The 18,377-nt window shown below is 42.7% G+C and overlaps 7 protein-coding genes across 8 annotated transcripts; 2 read left to right on the forward strand and 5 right to left on the reverse strand.

Moving 5' to 3' along the window:
* Nucleotides 1–64: 64 nt before the first annotated feature.
* On the forward strand, nucleotides 65–2,569 carry LOC6527800 (tetraspanin-6). 2 transcript variants are annotated; one of them, XM_015198332.2, is made up of 5 exons: nucleotides 65–136; nucleotides 263–374; nucleotides 1,379–1,567; nucleotides 1,708–1,878; nucleotides 1,942–2,569. In XM_015198332.2, the coding sequence occupies exons 2-5, from the start codon at nucleotides 294–296 to the stop codon at nucleotides 2,425–2,427; spliced, it is 927 nt and encodes a 308-aa protein (XP_015053818.1). In that variant the 5' UTR covers nucleotides 65–136; nucleotides 263–293; the 3' UTR covers nucleotides 2,428–2,569. The 2 variants fall into 2 exon arrangements, with proteins under 2 accessions (XP_015053818.1, XP_002088873.1); XM_002088837.4 differs by lacking the exon at nucleotides 65–136 and having other exon boundaries at nucleotides 186–374.
* Nucleotides 2,570–2,813: 244 nt separating this feature from the next.
* Nucleotides 2,814–4,922, reverse strand: LOC120320428 (argininosuccinate lyase). Its single transcript, XM_015197521.2, has 3 exons — nucleotides 4,059–4,922; nucleotides 3,277–3,677; nucleotides 2,814–3,207 (listed from the first exon to the last, which is right to left on the reverse strand). The coding sequence occupies exons 1-3, from the start codon at nucleotides 4,783–4,785 to the stop codon at nucleotides 2,926–2,928; spliced, it is 1,410 nt and encodes a 469-aa protein (XP_015053007.1). The 5' UTR covers nucleotides 4,786–4,922; the 3' UTR covers nucleotides 2,814–2,925.
* Nucleotides 4,923–5,025: 103 nt separating this feature from the next.
* On the reverse strand, nucleotides 5,026–6,329 carry LOC26535576 (dTTP/UTP pyrophosphatase). The gene is made up of 4 exons (XM_015199155.3): nucleotides 6,171–6,329; nucleotides 5,859–6,103; nucleotides 5,584–5,730; nucleotides 5,026–5,528 (listed from the first exon to the last, which is right to left on the reverse strand). Exons 1-4 carry the CDS (start codon nucleotides 6,258–6,260, stop codon nucleotides 5,381–5,383), a joined length of 630 nt encoding a protein of 209 aa, XP_015054641.1. The 5' UTR covers nucleotides 6,261–6,329; the 3' UTR covers nucleotides 5,026–5,380.
* A 178-nt stretch (nucleotides 6,330–6,507) lies between these two features.
* On the reverse strand, nucleotides 6,508–12,054 carry LOC120320720 (glycoprotein-N-acetylgalactosamine 3-beta-galactosyltransferase 1). Its single transcript, XM_039371184.1, has 4 exons — nucleotides 11,998–12,054; nucleotides 8,369–8,411; nucleotides 7,268–8,157; nucleotides 6,508–7,205 (listed from the first exon to the last, which is right to left on the reverse strand). The coding sequence occupies exons 2-4, from the start codon at nucleotides 8,409–8,411 to the stop codon at nucleotides 6,972–6,974; spliced, it is 1,167 nt and encodes a 388-aa protein (XP_039227118.1). The 5' UTR covers nucleotides 11,998–12,054; the 3' UTR covers nucleotides 6,508–6,971.
* LOC6527802 (dTTP/UTP pyrophosphatase-like) lies at nucleotides 8,612–9,915 on the reverse strand. The gene is made up of 4 exons (XM_039371185.2): nucleotides 9,757–9,915; nucleotides 9,445–9,689; nucleotides 9,170–9,316; nucleotides 8,612–9,114 (listed from the first exon to the last, which is right to left on the reverse strand). Exons 1-4 carry the CDS (start codon nucleotides 9,844–9,846, stop codon nucleotides 8,967–8,969), a joined length of 630 nt encoding a protein of 209 aa, XP_039227119.1. The 5' UTR covers nucleotides 9,847–9,915; the 3' UTR covers nucleotides 8,612–8,966.
* LOC6527803 (glycoprotein-N-acetylgalactosamine 3-beta-galactosyltransferase 1) lies at nucleotides 10,094–12,096 on the reverse strand. Its single transcript, XM_002088840.3, has 3 exons — nucleotides 11,955–12,096; nucleotides 10,854–11,743; nucleotides 10,094–10,791 (listed from the first exon to the last, which is right to left on the reverse strand). Exons 1-3 carry the CDS (start codon nucleotides 11,995–11,997, stop codon nucleotides 10,558–10,560), a joined length of 1,167 nt encoding a protein of 388 aa, XP_002088876.1. The 5' UTR covers nucleotides 11,998–12,096; the 3' UTR covers nucleotides 10,094–10,557.
* A 1,238-nt stretch (nucleotides 12,097–13,334) lies between these two features.
* Nucleotides 13,335–15,541, forward strand: LOC6527804. The gene is made up of 2 exons (XM_002088841.3): nucleotides 13,335–14,091; nucleotides 14,152–15,541. Exons 1-2 carry the CDS (start codon nucleotides 14,049–14,051, stop codon nucleotides 14,319–14,321), a joined length of 213 nt encoding a protein of 70 aa, XP_002088877.2. The 5' UTR covers nucleotides 13,335–14,048; the 3' UTR covers nucleotides 14,322–15,541.
* Nucleotides 15,542–18,377: the final 2,836 nt, after the last annotated feature.

Consider the following 18,377-nt stretch of genomic DNA (forward strand, 5'->3'; position numbering starts at 1 on the left):
GAGTGAGAGGGCGGCAAGGCCGGACGGCCCCTTTCGGAGCGTGGGAGAGAGACGGCTGGCTGGCAATTGAAATCGAGTTGGCCGATTGCCTTAACCGTTTTGCCACTCAGTTCAGGTGAGACTAGCAAAAGTTAAAGTACGTGCACTGTCGGGTCGGTCGACGGCAAATTAAAGCGAGCAATACACTATACTATATACCATAGTGTTTATATATATATATATATCGGAATCGGTCTGGGATTAACACTTCCACAAATTGCAGCTAACACCCAAGCGAGACTGCGAACAGCGAAATGGCGAACAGGGAACTGCAGCTGAATTCGGGCATGAGGTGCGCCAAGTACATGCTCATCATCGTGAGCTTCATGTTTGCGGTGAGTAGATCCTGCATCCTGCATCCTGCGTCCTGCATCTTGGATCCTCGAACATACTCCTCCATCAATGCCAACCATGAATCACTACTCCGCCATCTTGGCTTATTTTCCATTTTCTGCGATTGCCTTTTTTATCACACAGAGCACCTAGTCTTATCATGGAGCTAAATTTGTGTGGGTGCAGCACTTTATTTTGTGTTTTGCACCTACGTAAGTCGCTGATAGGAAAATAAATGAGAGCGAAATTGGGAAATCGGAGGGAAAGAGAAACATGTCAAGAACCATTTTCTCTTACCAACTTTTTTTTGTTTGCTTTCCAAACACACATAAATTACCAACTAGATCAAAAATAGTAGAGAATTTACCGTGTCAACTGTTGATAAATATATTTTTGGTACTAGAAAAATCATGAGGTTCAACATTACACTCATACCAATCCGGTTATAAATATTTTTATTTCATATTTCACCATTCCTTACGATAACTCAGCTTTGCAATTACTCATTTTGATAAGATAGCCAGACCAAAATGAATTCATAGTGTGGGCTGAACAATGATGTACACATGTGTGTATTTCCGGGCCAGGTGATAAATGTTTTCTGCACTTTGTTGTTGATCTACAATATTCAAATATTAACATACTTGTTTCTAAACAAGCCAATAATTACGTTAGTGTGTAAAATGAGTGGGTGTGCGGTTGAGGCAAATATGCTTTAAAAAAGCTAACAATGCCAATCCATTATCTGTATCGACATTGCAATACTTTTATTATTTAAAATATAAGTAGAATAAAGTGTTAGCACTCTAAAAAACAAAGCTAATTCGCCATTTTTGATCGTTCAGAATGGACATAATTATAGATGAACAACCCACTGAATGCACTCACTGCAAATCAACTGCATTCCATGTGCTCACAAAGTCACACTGCATATCTCACCGCAAATTGGATTTGACATGCGATTCCCAACGATTTCTTACCCTGTTTCCCATTTTCCCCCTCCCAGCTCACAGCCATACTCCTGATTATGGTGGGGACCACGATCCAGACCATCTTCGGCGACTTCAGCCTCTTCATCGATGGTCACTTCTCGTCGCCACCGGCACTGCTCATTGCCATTGGATTCATCCTGATCGCAGTCGCCACCCTGGGTGCCTATGGAGCCGTCAAGGAGAGTGTGATGGTCATCAATCTGGTAAGGGCAATAACTCCATGGAATATCCCATGACTAGCTAAGCCTTTTATTCTATCAAGTTGAAAGGACTTCATCTAGCTCTTACAATCTCAACTGATATTTAAATGGGTTCTCTGCTAATATCCTGACTTTTCTTGCAGTACGGAGTGTGCCTGTTCCTGGTGTTCATCCTCGAGGTCTCCGCCGCCATCGCCGCCTTTGTGATGCAATCGCAGGTGAGGGGCATGCTGATCCGAACCATGAACCAGGCCCTGGCTGATTACGAACACGATCCTTATGTGGAAGCTGGAGTGGACTTCATGCAATCTATGGTGTGTACACTGAAAGAAAAAGATATGAATCTAAATGTAATTTAACGTACTTCCTGACTACAGCTTGAGTGCTGCGGAGTTAATGAGCCGGAGGACTGGAAGAACTACTACTCCCCCAACATCAACTCCACTCTGGCAGCCGATGACGTGGTGGTGCCCAACTCCTGCTGCGGCACACCGCCCAGGAGTGTGGACGGCGCCACCGAGATGACCTGTCTGGAGACCTTCGACTACGGCTGCTTCCGCAAGATGAACTTCATCGTGTCGCAGAGCGCCATGCTGATTGCCACCGGTGCCACCACGGTGGCCTTTGTCCAGCTCCTCGGCGTCCTCTGCGCCTTCATGCTGGCCAAGACGCTTCGCCGTAACAAGTCCATCCGCGAGGCCCGTCGCTGGCAGCTGCAGCAGAGCCTCGGCGTCCTCATCTCCGGCGGCAAGGTGGGTCTGCCCCAGAACTCCGCCGTCACCGGCTACCAGCAGCTGGACAACGGCGAGCAGGGCTCCCACGAACCCTACACCTACACGCCCCAGAGCCCCAGCGTCAACTAGGCAGCGATTGCGATCGAAGCCCTATTTATACCGTATAGCATTCCCAAAGAGATACCCTTGTAAATGTAACTTTTTAATTTGTTAACTACACTTACAGTTAAACGAAATAAACGCGGTGGTACTAGACTACCTGCTAAAGGTATAGAGGCATTATTTTAGAAAGGACGTGGCAGTGTTTTAATAGCCTTGCATAGAGTATATTGATTGCAGTTAACAGCGAGGGATACTAAATTATACATATTCTGGATCTGGAGGCATATCCTCAGTTTTTCAGTTCCAAGCCTAACTCCATGAACAAAGAAATCTTTTTCTGATCAGGACACTATATCATATAGCTGCCAATGAAATAATTAGGAAATAATTTGGAAACAATTTTCCTTGTTTGCTATTATTTTTAGTATGTTATATTTCGGTAAGCACCAGTTTTTTTGACAATATATAATTTCGGTTTTCATTTGATTTGCAATCGGAACAGTCGGATTTTGCAATGTCTGCGTCCTAGGACTGTTTGGCCAACTCCCTTGCGAACTTCTTGAGCAATCGCAGTTGTTCCACGATGCTGCTACTGGAGGTTCCACCAATGGCATTGTATTGTTCGACATTGTTGGAGTAATCCGCCACCGCAACGATATCCGATCCAAAGAGAGGACTGAATGTCTGGAGCTCTCCCAGCGGCAGATCGGTGATGTCCACACCTCGCTTCTCCGCCTCCGAAACCACGCGACCGATAATGTGGTGCGCCTGGCGGAATGGAACGCCCTTCTTCACCAGATAGTAGGCCTGAAGAAAGATAATGTTTGTAATGTATTTTATGCAATTTTAGTTGAGAATCTCTTTAGGCGCACTCACCCAGTCAGTGGCCAGCATGTCTGTGCTAAGTGCCGCCTCCATCGATTCCGGCTTCAGCTGCATTGTCTGCAGCACACCATCGGTAACCTCGAGCACTTGGGTCAGCTTGTCGAAGGACTGGAAGCAGAACTGCTTGTCGTACTGCAAGTCCTTGTTGTAGGTGGACGGAGTGCCCTTGATGGTCATCATTATGCCCGTCAGATTGGCGGTGATCACTCCGGCCATGCCGCGAATCAGCTCCAGGCTGTCCGGATTTCTTTTCTGGGGCATCAGACTGCTGCCACTGGAGAAGCCATCGGCCAGTTTGATGAAGTCGAACTCCTTGGTGCTGTAGATAATCAAATCCTCCGCCAAGCGGGACAGATGGAGGCTCACCAGAGAGCAGCAGTAGATGAAGTCAACTAAGAGAATAAACAATCAACAAATCTAATTAAAGTATATTTGAAATCCATAGAAGTCAATTATCAGTGTACGATGTTTCTATTAAAAATATATCAAAGCCTAAAGTTAATTTAAAAAGTTGCATTGCGGCGCTGTTAGTTAATAATTATACAAAATTTTAAACAAAACATGCTGTTTTGTGGGAAAAAACCCACAAGCCAAGAAGCGCAATCAAGTTTTCTATTTTTGTTTAATCTGAGCAATTATACCAGCCACACCTATCAGTCTCTCCCCTTAATAATCAAAAGTGGAGCGATACGGCGATAAGAAATCAATCGAAACCAAATCCATTATCAACGACTTTGAAATGACTTAAGTGGGCGATTCTCCGCCAGACTCACCCACAAAATCTCGATCTCCCACGGCGTGCATGCTGTTGGCTGTGACGCCCGCGAATCCCAGTCTCTCGGCCAGCCACAAACGATCGATGCCGAGGGGATTGCCCGCCAGAGCGCCGCTTCCAAGGGGCAGGACATTGGCCCGATCCCGGAGCTCCACCAGCCGCTGGCCATCTTCCCGGAGGGCAAAGGCGTGCGAGAGCAGCCAGTGGGAGAACTGAACGGTCTGGGCTCGCTGCAGATGCGTGTATCCTGGCATGAGGACGCCCAGGTGGAGTTCCGCCTGCCGGGTGGCCGTTTCGATGATGCGACTCAGGCGGCCCAAGGTCTCACGTATGGCCTTGCGAAGCCAGAGCTTCATGTCCGTGACCACCTGGTCATTTCTGCTTCTGCCCGTGTGCAGCCGCTGGCCCAGTTCGCCGGTAATCTCCACCAGCAGTCGCTCGTTGATCGTGTGCACATCCTCGTCACCGGGCAGGATCTTCACCGTTCCCTCGATCCAATCGAATCGCAACAGCTCCAGATTCTTGACCAGCTTATCCGCCTCGGCCGCGGTGATGAGACCAGCTCGATGGAGCGCCTCTGCATACGCCTTGCTGGCATCCAGATCGTCCGCATAGAGGCGGGAATCGTAGGGCAGGCTGTTGTTGAGCGACTGGAGGGCCTCATGCGGCCCCTCGCTGAACCGTCCGCCCCACATCTTATAGCTGCTCTCGGGGATCTGTGTCATGGTGGATCCGATTGGCGCAACAGTTGTTTGACTACTGCGGCTGTGCCGGTTGCTCTGCAGCCAAGCTCGTAAATACAGCACTTTATTGTGTCGTAGAGCCCATCTTATCTTTAAAAATAAAATCGCACACTTTTAAATGGTTGGGGCACGCCGAAAGCGAGATTCTCTCAGTGTTAACAGTAGGTTCAAACAAATGTGGTAATAAATAACAATAGTAAAAGAAGTCTAAGAATACCAAAGTTTGTGAATAGATGGTTTGGAGTCAAATGCCATTGGTTTATGTCCATTTGCCAACTGATAACATGTATTAGGTTTAACAAAATTATAAAATCTAAGTCAATACGGAGTTTACATTTTTCTTCAGAGTTCAAAGCAATATGACCACTGTTCCCTGCTCTCTCGTACAACATGTACTATAATTCTTCTGCTCGCTGTTGTATGACTTTTTATTTTTAATTGCCTTGGGCTAAAAAGAGACATATAGCCGCTTATCAATCAAGATTAAAATCGCTGGAGTGTGTGTAGCCTCTGACGCTTGTTTCCGCATAAAGCTCAGATAGTTTGGTTGTGATGACGGCGACGATGACACCAGCTTTTACGAGAACAGATCCTCTAGGAAAAGCTTATTCAGTTCACAGCACAGTCGATGCAGTGGCAGTCCCATGACACAGTAAAAGTCCCCATCGATCCGGTGGATGAGCGCACCCCCAGGTCCTTGGACACCATAAGCACCAGCTTTATCTCTGTAATTTAAAAGTTACAATATTGCTAATAATATCTTCTATGGAAGCTGCTTACAGAGGATCTCCGGAGTCCACGTAGCTCTGAATTTGTTCCGGCAGCAGATCACCAAAGTATACGTCCGCCGTGTCCGTAAACTTGCGAATGCCGTTGGCATGTTTCAGCACAACGCCGCTGAAAACGCGGTTGGAGGTTCCAGAGAGACTGCAAGACCATTTAAAAGCAATTATAGCAAAATCTTATTAGATGTAGGCACTCCTACAACTGCCTGATATACAAATTATTGTATAGCCTTCAGACATTGTATGTATATCCTAGGGAGAGGGCATTACTTGGTCAGCATGCGTACGGCATCCGCAGGATCCTTGGGTTTTCCATAGATCTCCTTTCCCAAGGTCACCATCGTATCTGCGGCTATGACAATTAGGTTTCTGGAGTCCCCCGCGGAGCTCAATCTAGTGTACACCTCCTCGGCTTTTCCCAGAGCCGTGGCTTCTATATAATCCGAGAACTCTTTGAAATCCTCCAGGTTTAAATTCTCCTCAAAAGTCGATGGGCACAATTCCGCATTGAGGCCCTTAAATGTGAAAATGGTGAAAATGGGTTATGCATTGAATTGGATTTCGATTTCTGGTGTTGCCTACCAACATCTTGACCAGTTCCTGTCGCCGTGGAGAGCCGCTGGCCAAGACAATGCGATAGTTCCCCAATAAGTGCTTAATTGGCGCCAACATTATTACTAATTTTTATTTACAAACAAAACATGTGTTAAAGAGATGGCAGGCGAACCGATAACTGATAGCTGAACCGATTGTGCACACATACCAAGTAGCTGAGACACACACCGATATCAATAGTCTCACCAATTGAATCGATAGAACAAAGTTGCAGTGCATTGGAAATTAAAATTTAAAATTGTGGCGGTTACATCCGAAAAATAGTTACGTGAAATTCATTTACACATCAACAAGAAAAATCACATCCGTTGTAATACATTAGCATTTTATTCAATACATGTAGAAGATTAAGATCTATAATACGTAACAATCTCAATCACAAAGGAGATTAAATATACAACTACATATGTATAAGACTTAATGGCCAACTTAGTGACGGAAAACCAGAATGCAATAGTAAATGCGCCCTATTAGTGATGACTTTATACGGTTATAATTACAACCTAGATTTAATTATAAACTACAGTAACGTAACTAAATTATACCTAGTTTTGGTATTTGTACAAAAGGAACGAGCTCTACAATAGAGCCCAAAACGAAACCTTTCGGGATGTGGATAAATGGACCGACGACATAAAGTTGATTAATGGAAGTGGTAATGGCATTGCTAGGATAGCTTGCAGCGATTTATCATGTAGGATTACACAATTATCTATTCATATATACAAAAGCTATATGTACATTGAAGAGTCTACCCGTGTGTCTCTATTATTGCGTCTTTGTCTCGGCGGATCTCTTGGAGACCCCATCACTCGAACTTTCCGTCACTTGCTCCTTAATCTCCGGCATCAGTTCGCCCACGGCCAGCTTATTGGGCAATGCTTCGGGTGTGTTTATGATGCCGTACGGTCTCAGATGGTAGATCAGATAGTCCAGCACATACATTTGATTGGGAGAGACGTAGTGGAAGGATATGGCATTGTCCGAGCAGCAGTCGAGACCCTGAAATCAAAAGTGTTAGTTTTAACGAATGTAATGAGACTTTTAACTGATTCTGGTCTTACCTCATCCGTCTTGTAGAAGATGTACTGCCAGTACCAGAACTTCTTGTCCGTGTGCGATGGAATCAAATGGTGCTCCGGAACAAATGGAAAGAAGCGACCCCGACCATTTGAGTCTCGCGAGTCCCCAGCGAGCACGTTTACATTCTGCAGGCACTTGCCAATCTCGACGTCCTCGGCACCCGAGTTGTCCGCCTTGCACAGCTTCGGATTGGGCAGGGCTTCGACCACAAAGCGACGCACAGCCTCTCGGCTGAGGACGTATCCGGCACCGCCGGACATGTAGCCTTGTTTCACGTACGGCTTGAACTTGCAGCCGAAGTAGACTGGAGTTTCCGGATTGTACGGATACAGCATGTACCGCATGTTCTCCACTATCGTGTACGTGTCATCGTCCGCCTTGAGGAACCAGTCGGCGTCGTTGATGTGGTGCTCGTAGATGTACTTGTACGCCTCTTTCGTCTTGCCCCACAGGTTGTTGCGACCCTCGCCCACGGGCAGAGCCACTGCGTCCAGCTCGTCGTCCTTGGCGGAGCTCATGAAGATCAGCTTGTTGCACCGCTTGCCCCAGGTGCGCTTCACGTGGCGCGCCTTCTTCTGATGATTGCTCGGATTAGTCATGATCCAGCAGAGCACCCGCACCTCGCTATACAGTCGCTCCGCAATGGTCGAGTTCTCGTGCACGTGCTCGTGTCCACCCACGTCCTGTTCCGGCCCGGACATCTCCATCATGTCGTGGCTGTGATGGGCATCGTTCACGTCGCCGTGCCGATGGCCATCGTATGGCATAAACTCACTCCGCTCCGGCGTGGAGTAGACAAACAGCTCCGCCAGGCAGAAGCCCACGATCAGACCCACGATGAGGGACACAAATGAGCGCTTGTTTGAGCGTCCTGCGGAAAATGTAGGCTGTATTAGTGCGGATGTTCATTCACAATCACATTAGCATTTCTTTAACGCTGAGTTCTTAAGTTTTATAAGGATTTATAAGAGCATGCCTTTAAGATGGCTTCAAACTTAATGCAAAAAAAATTTAAACTGAGGATACATATCTGAAATGTCTCTTGAATTTAATAAAAGGTACTGCATTGCAGTATTACTCACCTTCATTGAGTATGGACCTTCCCAGCAAACTGTTGGCAGTCATTTGGCTTTAGTTTGAGTCAGCCAAGCTCGTAAATACAGCACTTTATTGTGTCGTAGAGCCCATCTTATCTTTAAAAATAAAATCGCACACTTTTAAATGGTTGGGGCACGCCGAAAGCGAGATTCTCTCAGTGTTAACAGTAGGTTCAAACAAATGTGGTAATAAATAACAATAGTAAAAGAAGTCTAAGAATACCAAAGTTTGTGAATAGATGGTTTGGAGTCAAATGCCATTGGTTTATGTCCATTTGCCAACTGATAACATGTATTAGGTTTAACAAAATTATAAAATCTAAGTCAATACGGAGTTTACATTTTTCTTCAGAGTTCAAAGCAATATGACCACTGTTCCCTGCTCTCTCGTACAACATGTACTATAATTCTTCTGTTCGCTGTTGTATGACTTTTTATTTTTAATTGCCTTGGGCTAAAAAGAGACATATAGCCGCTTATCAATCAAGATTAAAATCGCTGGAGTGTGTGTAGCCTCTGACGCTTGTTTCCGCATAAAGCTCAGATAGTTTGGTTGTGATGACGGCGACGATGACACCAGCTTTTACGAGAACAGATCCTCTAGGAAAAGCTTATTCAGTTCACAGCACAGTCGATGCAGTGGCAGTCCCATGACACAGTAAAAGTCCCCATCGATCCGGTGGATGAGCGCACCCCCAGGTCCTTGGACACCATAAGCACCAGCTTTATCTCTGTAATTTAAAAGTTACAATATTGCTAATAATATCTTCTATGGAAGCTGCTTACAGAGGATCTCCGGAGTCCACGTAGCTCTGAATTTGTTCCGGCAGCAGATCACCAAAGTATACGTCCGCCGTGTCCGTAAACTTGCGAATGCCGTTGGCATGTTTCAGCACAACGCCGCTGAAAACGCGGTTGGAGGTTCCAGAGAGACTGCAAGACCATTTAAAAGCAATTATAGCAAAATCTTATTAGATGTAGGCACTCCTACAACTGCCTGATATACAAATTATTGTATAGCCTTCAGACATTGTATGTATATCCTAGGGAGAGGGCATTACTTGGTCAGCATGCGTACGGCATCCGCAGGATCCTTGGGTTTTCCATAGATCTCCTTTCCCAAGGTCACCATCGTATCTGCGGCTATGACAATTAGGTTTCTGGAGTCCCCCGCGGAGCTCAATCTAGTGTACACCTCCTCGGCTTTTCCCAGAGCCGTGGCTTCTATATAATCCGAGAACTCTTTGAAATCCTCCAGGTTTAAATTCTCCTCAAAAGTCGATGGGCACAATTCCGCATTGAGGCCCTTAAATGTGAAAATGGTGAAAATGGGTTATGCATTGAATTGGATTTCGATTTCTGGTGTTGCCTACCAACATCTTGACCAGTTCCTGTCGCCGTGGAGAGCCGCTGGCCAAGACAATGCGATAGTTCCCCAATAAGTGCTTAATTGGCGCCAACATTATTACTAATTTTTATTTACAAACAAAACATGTGTTAAAGAGATGGCAGGCGAACCGATAACTGATAGCTGAACCGATTGTGCACACATACCAAGTAGCTGAGACACACACCGATATCAATAGTCTCACCAATTGAATCGATAGAACAAAGTTGCAGTGCATTGGAAATTAAAATTTAAAATTGTGGCGGTTACATCCGAAAAATAGTTACGTGAAATTCATTTACACATCAACAAGAAAAATCACATCCGTTGTAATACATTAGCATTTTATTCAATACATGTAGAAGATTAAGATCTATAATACGTAACAATCTCAATCACAAAGGAGATTAAATATACAACTACATATGTATAAGACTTAATGGCCAACTTAGTGACGGAAAACCAGAATGCAATAGTAAATGCGCCCTATTAGTGATGACTTTATACGGTTATAATTACAACCTAGATTTAATTATAAACTACAGTAACGTAACTAAATTATACCTAGTTTTGGTATTTGTACAAAAGGAACGAGCTCTACAATAGAGCCCAAAACGAAACCTTTCGGGATGTGGATAAATGGACCGACGACATAAAGTTGATTAATGGAAGTGGTAATGGCATTGCTAGGATAGCTTGCAGCGATTTATCATGTAGGATTACACAATTATCTATTCATATATACAAAAGCTATATGTACATTGAAGAGTCTACCCGTGTGTCTCTATTATTGCGTCTTTGTCTCGGCGGATCTCTTGGAGACCCCATCACTCGAACTTTCCGTCACTTGCTCCTTAATCTCCGGCATCAGTTCGCCCACGGCCAGCTTATTGGGCAATGCTTCGGGTGTGTTTATGATGCCGTACGGTCTCAGATGGTAGATCAGATAGTCCAGCACATACATTTGATTGGGAGAGACGTAGTGGAAGGATATGGCATTGTCCGAGCAGCAGTCGAGACCCTGAAATCAAAAGTGTTAGTTTTAACGAATGTAATGAGACTTTTAACTGATTCTGGTCTTACCTCATCCGTCTTGTAGAAGATGTACTGCCAGTACCAGAACTTCTTGTCCGTGTGCGATGGAATCAAATGGTGCTCCGGAACAAATGGAAAGAAGCGACCCCGACCATTTGAGTCTCGCGAGTCCCCAGCGAGCACGTTTACATTCTGCAGGCACTTGCCAATCTCGACGTCCTCGGCACCCGAGTTGTCCGCCTTGCACAGCTTCGGATTGGGCAGGGCTTCGACCACAAAGCGACGCACAGCCTCTCGGCTGAGGACGTATCCGGCACCGCCGGACATGTAGCCTTGTTTCACGTACGGCTTGAACTTGCAGCCGAAGTAGACTGGAGTTTCCGGATTGTACGGATACAGCATGTACCGCATGTTCTCCACTATCGTGTACGTGTCATCGTCCGCCTTGAGGAACCAGTCGGCGTCGTTGATGTGGTGCTCGTAGATGTACTTGTACGCCTCTTTCGTCTTGCCCCACAGGTTGTTGCGACCCTCGCCCACGGGCAGAGCCACTGCGTCCAGCTCGTCGTCCTTGGCGGAGCTCATGAAGATCAGCTTGTTGCACCGCTTGCCCCAGGTGCGCTTCACGTGGCGCGCCTTCTTCTGATGATTGCTCGGATTAGTCATGATCCAGCAGAGCACCCGCACCTCGCTATACAGTCGCTCCGCAATGGTCGAGTTCTCGTGCACGTGCTCGTGTCCACCCACGTCCTGTTCCGGCCCGGACATCTCCATCATGTCGTGGCTGTGATGGGCATCGTTCACGTCGCCGTGCCGATGGCCATCGTATGGCATAAACTCACTCCGCTCCGGCGTGGAGTAGACAAACAGCTCCGCCAGGCAGAAGCCCACGATCAGACCCACGATGAGGGACACAAATGAGCGCTTGTTTGAGCGTCCTGCGGAAAATGTAGGCTGTATTAGTGCGGATGTTCATTCACAATCACATTAGCATTTCTTTAACGCTGAGTTCTTAAGTTTTATAAGGATTTATAAGAGCATGCCTTTAAGATGGCTTCAAACTTAATGCAAAAAAAATTTAAACTGAGGATACATATCTGAAATGTCTCTTGAATTTAATAAAAGGTACTGCATTGCAGTATTACTCACCTTCATTGAGTATGGACCTTCCCAGCAAACTGTTGGCAGTCATTTGGCTTTAGTTTGAGTTTACTGGCTTGAGGATGGAAGGAACTTTGAGGAGCCTTTTCTGAGGACTGGCAGCTTCTTTGGTTGCGTTTCTTCGGCTGGGGAACTTGGTGAGGCTTCTCCTTACATTTTCTGCAATAAAGTCGGGCAAATTCCCAGTAAATTAGCCACGTGTGTGTATTTTTAGAATAAATCGTTGCGTTTTTCGGCTCGCATCTGCACTCGGTCATTTGTGTCAACTATCTGAGCATGGAGCTGCTTGTTTCTCCGCCCGGTTAACTCGAACTGTGTTAATCTCATGCAAAACGTGACAATTGCCGCCGCTCGGAGTTGCATTCTGCAAGTGCGGCGACGTTGCTGATAAATATTTATTTCAGAAAACATTTTAATATTCCTATATTTGCTCTTTTTGAGTTTTGCACGTGTCTGCGCGTTTTTTCCTTCCGAGATAACTGCAATACGTTGCCTTTTTGCCCTCGATGGTAAACATTGCAAAAAAAGCCAGAAAAATCAAGAAAAATAAAGAGTCTGCGCAAAGAATATTTTGCTATTTTCGAGTTTGTGTCATAAAACAGCGGACAACATGGAGAATCTCATGGGATTTTAGACACCAAGTATTTGCCTATTTTGTGGCAAAGTGCAAATAGAAACGCAATTACACTTTTGACACCGTAATAAAGATAGCTTTTTTCGTCATGGGTTTCTTTTAGTTTCACAGTTTTGTTTACTCGTAGTTAGGAATGAGCTAAACGAGCACTAAACCAATATAATTGAATGCTTTTTGTTGGTGTCGTTGAACTAGTCACACAATTAGTGATAATTGCATAATTGATGTTAATTAATAAACTATATTTCAACTAGAATTCACTGGTTTGAATGAACTATGTTTAAGTGGTTTTAGAAGTGCACATTAACCCCTAAGAATGACTTCATTCACTGACCAAAAATAAACTTTATTGAAGAATAATTAGTTGCAGTTGTCACATTTGTTAGAACCATTAAATCTTTGATTTGAGCACGAAAATCTCTTTGTTTCGACTCGACTCGTCTTGTCGCAGTCATTGTTTAGTGACTCTTTTGTTTAGCACTTACTTAATAATTTTGTTTGTGTGGATAAAACAATAATATTGGTAGTAATACTAGCAGGTGTATGCAAACCAGCTGCGCCAGTAAATCAAACTTGACTGCAGTTTTGGACCCGAACAAGTTGGCACTTGGTTTATAAATGTGGCTAGAACACCGAAATGCAGATGGTTTTTAAGCAATTTACAATTACATTTTCCGCCAGTTCGCCGCTTTGTTCTCTTTTCATTTCTCGCAGTTGTTTTCACTTATCAGTAAAATAGAAGTAAAACAAGTAAAGGGCCTTGCAAATGCATTTATGTACATACATCTGTACATACATATGTAGATATTCATATGGGCAGTTTGGTAATTGATTTTTGGTGAATCACATGGGCTTGTCCATTATCAAGGACGGGTCTTATCATTCTCCACACTACCTGGACTTATCAGCAACATATTATTAGTGGTTATCACCAACATGCATTGCAGATTACTTCGGCTAATAACATTTTCTGGGTCAATTTCCGTTGCCTCTATAAAATTTTGGACTAACAGACTATTTGCGGCATATATTGATTTCGGGGAATTGGCCATATAGATGGAAACATACTTCAAGTGCCCATGGTGGTAAAAAAATAATTATCTTGAGATAGTATCTATATACTGTACACGACTTATTAATAGTTTAAAGAAAACAAAGGTTGTTTTGAATCTAGATGTATAGGATTCTTTTCATATCCGGGTCTTGTACTTGTATATACTGTACATGACTTATTAATAGTTTAAAGAAATCAAAGGTGGTATTGAATCTAGGTGTATAGAATTCTTTTCATATCCGGGTCTTGTTCCCTTTATCTGAGAGATTACTGTATGTTTGAATGCCTGGCGTAATTTTTGTTTGATCAGTTGGTGGCTCTTTGAACTCGATATTTCGTTTTGACTTTATTTCTCATTTGGAACTCTGTCATCAAAGTGTGAAGTGTGATAAAAATGACATCGTCTTGGACTAAGCTGCCTTGGTCCTCCAGCCAGGGTCTGCAGAGTTTATAAATTTAACAAAAGACAGTATACTAATATATGATGTGTTTTCTAGTGCCGCCCAGTCAAGTGATTCTGACCATTTTCCTGTGCTTAGCCATCTTTTTTGGCCTGGTTAAGCTCGTCGCCATTCCGCTGCGCATCGATGACTTTGACAGCTTCAGACCAAATCTCACTGAGGATGTGCAGTCACCAGATACCAGGTCAAGGATTTGGAAAATCTGAGATAGACCCCTGAGCCCGGCCAGCAATCATCTGCGTTCTGTGGCAATGTGGGAATGCGATGCCAGGTTGTGTGGGTGGCACATCGGAGACCAAAGCTTGGCGCTGCGCTTTGCAATTGCAATTGTAATTGCAAATTAATTAAATTTAAGCATGAACAACATGTCAGACGGCCCTAGCGCCGTTCAAATCCAATTTACGATGGGAATTAAACGCAATTTAACAGCGTATTTGCTTATCATTGTAGTCTACTGAGCAGATTCGAACGCTTTTTGAACGCCCGATTTGCGTGGAGTGAATAACAAACAAAAGTTTGCGAGTTTGCGAATCGCGGCAAATATTGTGTCTACAAATGTTCTAATATTAGATCCATTGCCAATCCAAAACTATTCCCATGCAGTGCAGCGGCCAATTGAAAAATTACTAGACGAGCAAAAAAGAAAATTATATAATCACATGTTGTTCAGTAGCACGAATATGAACGTGTGTATAATTCATCCAGCAATTCTGGCCTAGCAATTCTATTTTAGTGATCTATTTGATATCCATGGTGATTAGCTTTATTCGTGCAATTACGTTTTTGAGTAGTTATCTTTGAAAATTCGGATTTTGTGGCGCACTCAGATAACGCCAAAGATAATAAAACATTATAACACCAGACTGTCTCGTGAAAAAGGTAGCAGCTTGCGAAGATAATAACAACAAAATATATTTTGTGACATTGTAAAGCTTAAGAAATTCTCGAAATGAATGTGTGTAGAACCCTTGACATAAAATGTTTTCCTCACCGTAACTTGAATAGATAAGAGCAACTATGTTTTGCCTAAAAGTCGACCTATGTAGTTTAAATAGTTACTAACTATATATAATTTTAAGTTCCGAAGCTACTTTAAAGAGCTACATTCAAATATGTTAAATAAAATTGATTTTCTAAACTAATTAAGCGAAAGCGCGCAATGGAGCATCTGTTAATAGAAATTAAGCTAAACTAAATTTATTATTATGTCATTCAGTTAATAGAGTGTTTTTTTTGCTGTCCTATACTCAGACTAGCGTGACAGTCTATTCATCGTACTTCAACAAATGAAAACAGAAAGACCAGTAACCAAAACCAAAACCGAAACCGAAACCAAACCAATTGTACAATTGTTTTGTTTGGCCGCTGTTCATCTGCGGTCAATAAAATCAGCCACGCTCTGCGATCCCGCAAATATTTCAATTCAGTAATTGTTTTTTATTTTTGGGACCCTCTACTAAATGTTCCCGTTCTTTATAGTTCTCGTTTTATGTCAACTCACTTTCAGTAACTTCCTTTTCTGATAAGCAATACAGTAAGGACTGTCACAATGGAACCAGAGTTGTTTATCAAAGTGGAAGCTATCAGGCATAAAACAGAAACATGGCGTTCGTATTTAAAACTCAGTTTCTTTGTTTATTCATTACAATTCATGATGATTTATATACGGAAATCATACTATGATTCATTTAAAGAACGAACACAAGTTGAAAACCCATAAGAAAACAAACTGATTACAGTATTAATACTCTTTAAAATTCCATTCCTTAAAACTTGTTCTACCGTATGGAGTAGAGAGCTTATCTACAAGTGTTCTCAAGTAACTATTATTTTCTGTCCCAATTAACAATATCTATTACTCGGTTGTTCAAATGACATGGACAAAAGCAATGGATAAGAAGAAACGTCGGAATCTGAGTTCTTAATTAAATATTGATTAAAATGCGTTGCTGATAGATAATTGATTGCTGATTAATGAATAGGTATTGGTCTATTCACGTCAATCTTATGTGAAATGGCACCTTTCGAAGGCCATTGAACATTATTCTATAGTAAAGCCCGCAGGGCACAGCTGATTTAAGGTTATTGGGTTAGTCCATTCAAATTCAAATATACATACATTTGCGATGAAATACACCCAATCCAAGCATAATGAATTAAAAAACTTTTTGAACTCGCATTGTATAGTTTTAAAAATATTGTTTTTGAAATAATTTAGAGTTAGCTTTGAAGACATTCATAATCAAAGCAATAAATTGATGATAGGGTTACATGCATGTAGAGCAATGTTAACATAGAACTAGCTATTATCATTATAACATCCCATATGCTGTAAATACAGTTCATTATGTTGATGTCAGACGGTAATGGTAATGGCGATAAAGTAATACTTTATTTCCACTTGACACAGGAAGAACATATGCTTGTAGTGCAAATTCCAGCTTCCATTATCAGTTGAATTTGAATGGTAATCACTAGGTGCAATCTGCATACGAATTGTGCCCACAACAATAACAACAGGAGACTAATCAGAGAGCAGCGGCGAGAAGTACAAACACAAATGCAAGCACAATGACATGTGCAGCTCTCAGTCGAGAGCACAAAAGAGAGGGAGAAAGTGACGCCCACTGGAACCACAAATAAATTAAAGTAAATGCGTTTCGGCTGCAGTTAATTCACCCCCCGGATGCAAAAGAGTGCAGGGGGAAGCAGAGAGTGCATGGCAAGGCATAACGGAAATGACAACTGAAGAGAGCCGGAGAGCGAGAGACCGAAGTGCAGCTGTTTGGGAATGTCAATGCATTAATAGTGACAACAACAACCACCAGGATAAGACACCACGATTTTGAAACCCACTTCTCGCCTCTTTATCAACATATTGCTTCTTTTTAGCGAGTTTTTAAATATACTTCAGACCAACGACCCTCGCACAGATAGCATGTTAGAGTTGATTGTGCCGCCTTTAATGACTCAAATACTCCTAAAATAGCACATTGCATTTTAACAATAAATTTAATAAATTCTTTTTTGGTCCCTTATAATTTGAACTCAATATATAAATTCGATATTTAGGAACTGGCATAGGATCAGAGTTCACTAATAAATTAGGAACAGTTGGAAAGATATTTGTTGGGACTTAAGATCCTAACTGGTCACTGAAACTGTCATGTTTTTTTTTGAACTGTTCCCAGTTCTTTTCACTGGCCTATATGAACATCCTGCAGCAAAGGGGCTATGAAAGTGTGAGAGGCCGGACTGGAAGAAGGGCCGTCAGCGGCGATTCTTCCTTCCACTTCCTTCTAGTCAATTTCAGTTGCCATTCCAATCCATCCAGTTGGAAACCAATATACATATGTATAAATGTATGTACATTCTCGTGCGTTACTTGCCGTAACAGTGACTTAAACTTGTCTGTTCTTATTGTTTTGTTTTTGTTCACTCTTCACCTTCGTTTGGTCTTCACTGGCACGTTGTTCTGGCACCCTATGTACATACATATGAACATCATATGCACAATTGTATATAATATTTATTGCGCTTTCTGTTTTGGCACAAAACGCTATTTCTGCTATTTTTGCTGACCGAATGGTTTGGCGTTCAGGTAAATTCCGCACGCGTTTCATTTCAGTTAGTTTTTAAATCACCGTTTTCCGCGTCGCCCATTTACTTACGAATTGATTTTTCCTCACGCGTTTCTCCATCGCAGGACGCTCCCAAAAAGCTTTTAATTTCGCGATGAGTACGTTTTATTGACTATTGCATTCACGTTTTACACATTCGCTTAATTGCTGTGTTAGTCGAGGCACTCAAAATATTTAATTAAAATTATTTTCCGCGCCCTTTCCTTGATTTTCGAAAGCGCATCAGAGAAGCAAGCGAACGCGCCGGACAAACAAAAACAACTGCCGCGAATTCTAAAACTGAGCACGAACGAGAACGAGAAGAGGGTACACAGGCAAAAACAAGTTCATAGTTGCAAATCCAGAAATTATATTATTTCCATCGAACTTTAAACAAGATATATAGATATCTTTGCTTTCTAGTGCAAATTTAACGAAATCAAATTTTATAATTAGTATTTTAATATCAGTAGTATTAGAAGTATTTATAATATTAGTTTCCAATAAATAGTTGTACCTATTTAACATTTTATTAGGCAATAGTTTAATAAATAGATTTAATTACCCCAGAAGTATTAGTTATTTGTTTTTACCTGTGTAGCCAACAGAAAGCTCTCTCTCTCTCTCAGCTCTCTCGCTGTT

This window comes from Drosophila yakuba, chromosome 2L (assembly GCF_016746365.2).
Source record: "Drosophila yakuba strain Tai18E2 chromosome 2L, Prin_Dyak_Tai18E2_2.1, whole genome shotgun sequence".
NCBI lineage: Eukaryota > Metazoa > Arthropoda > Insecta > Diptera > Drosophilidae > Drosophila > Drosophila yakuba.

Excerpts from the sequence above, each read along its gene's own strand:
- LOC6527800 (XM_015198332.2), top strand. The coding sequence starts at position 294 with ATGGCGAACAGGGAACTGCAGCTGAATTCGGGCATGAGGTGCGCCAAG. Across the intron at positions 375-1,378 it reads TCGTGAGCTTCATGTTTGCG|CTCACAGCCATACTCCTGAT; the intron begins GTGAGTAGATCC and ends TCCCCCTCCCAG. Across the intron at positions 1,879-1,941 it reads TGGACTTCATGCAATCTATG|CTTGAGTGCTGCGGAGTTAA; the intron begins GTGTGTACACTG and ends TCCTGACTACAG.
- LOC120320428 (XM_015197521.2), bottom strand. The coding sequence starts at position 4,785 with ATGACACAGATCCCCGAGAGCAGCTATAAGATGTGGGGCGGACGGTTC. Across the intron at positions 3,678-4,058 it reads GGGAGATCGAGATTTTGTGG|TTGACTTCATCTACTGCTGC; the intron begins GTGAGTCTGGCG and ends TTATTCTCTTAG. Across the intron at positions 3,208-3,276 it reads ACATGCTGGCCACTGACTGG|GCCTACTATCTGGTGAAGAA; the intron begins GTGAGTGCGCCT and ends ATCTTTCTTCAG.
- LOC26535576 (XM_015199155.3), bottom strand. The coding sequence starts at position 6,260 with ATGTTGGCGCCAATTAAGCACTTATTGGGGAACTATCGCATTGTCTTG. Across the intron at positions 6,104-6,170 it reads AGGAACTGGTCAAGATGTTG|GGCCTCAATGCGGAATTGTG; the intron begins GTAGGCAACACC and ends TTCACATTTAAG. Across the intron at positions 5,529-5,583 it reads GTGGACTCCGGAGATCCTCT|AGATAAAGCTGGTGCTTATG; the intron begins GTAAGCAGCTTC and ends TTTAAATTACAG.
- LOC120320720 (XM_039371184.1), bottom strand. The coding sequence starts at position 8,411 with ATGACTGCCAACAGTTTGCTGGGAAGGTCCATACTCAATGAAG. Across the intron at positions 8,158-8,368 it reads AAGGTCCATACTCAATGAAG|GACGCTCAAACAAGCGCTCA; the intron begins GTGAGTAATACT and ends CATTTTCCGCAG. Across the intron at positions 7,206-7,267 it reads TCTTCTACAAGACGGATGAG|GGTCTCGACTGCTGCTCGGA; the intron begins GTAAGACCAGAA and ends TTTTGATTTCAG.
- LOC6527802 (XM_039371185.2), bottom strand. The coding sequence starts at position 9,846 with ATGTTGGCGCCAATTAAGCACTTATTGGGGAACTATCGCATTGTCTTG. Across the intron at positions 9,690-9,756 it reads AGGAACTGGTCAAGATGTTG|GGCCTCAATGCGGAATTGTG; the intron begins GTAGGCAACACC and ends TTCACATTTAAG. Across the intron at positions 9,115-9,169 it reads GTGGACTCCGGAGATCCTCT|AGATAAAGCTGGTGCTTATG; the intron begins GTAAGCAGCTTC and ends TTTAAATTACAG.
- LOC6527803 (XM_002088840.3), bottom strand. The coding sequence starts at position 11,997 with ATGACTGCCAACAGTTTGCTGGGAAGGTCCATACTCAATGAAG. Across the intron at positions 11,744-11,954 it reads AAGGTCCATACTCAATGAAG|GACGCTCAAACAAGCGCTCA; the intron begins GTGAGTAATACT and ends CATTTTCCGCAG. Across the intron at positions 10,792-10,853 it reads TCTTCTACAAGACGGATGAG|GGTCTCGACTGCTGCTCGGA; the intron begins GTAAGACCAGAA and ends TTTTGATTTCAG.
- LOC6527804 (XM_002088841.3), top strand. The coding sequence starts at position 14,049 with ATGACATCGTCTTGGACTAAGCTGCCTTGGTCCTCCAGCCAGG. Across the intron at positions 14,092-14,151 it reads GCCTTGGTCCTCCAGCCAGG|TGCCGCCCAGTCAAGTGATT; the intron begins GTCTGCAGAGTT and ends TGTGTTTTCTAG.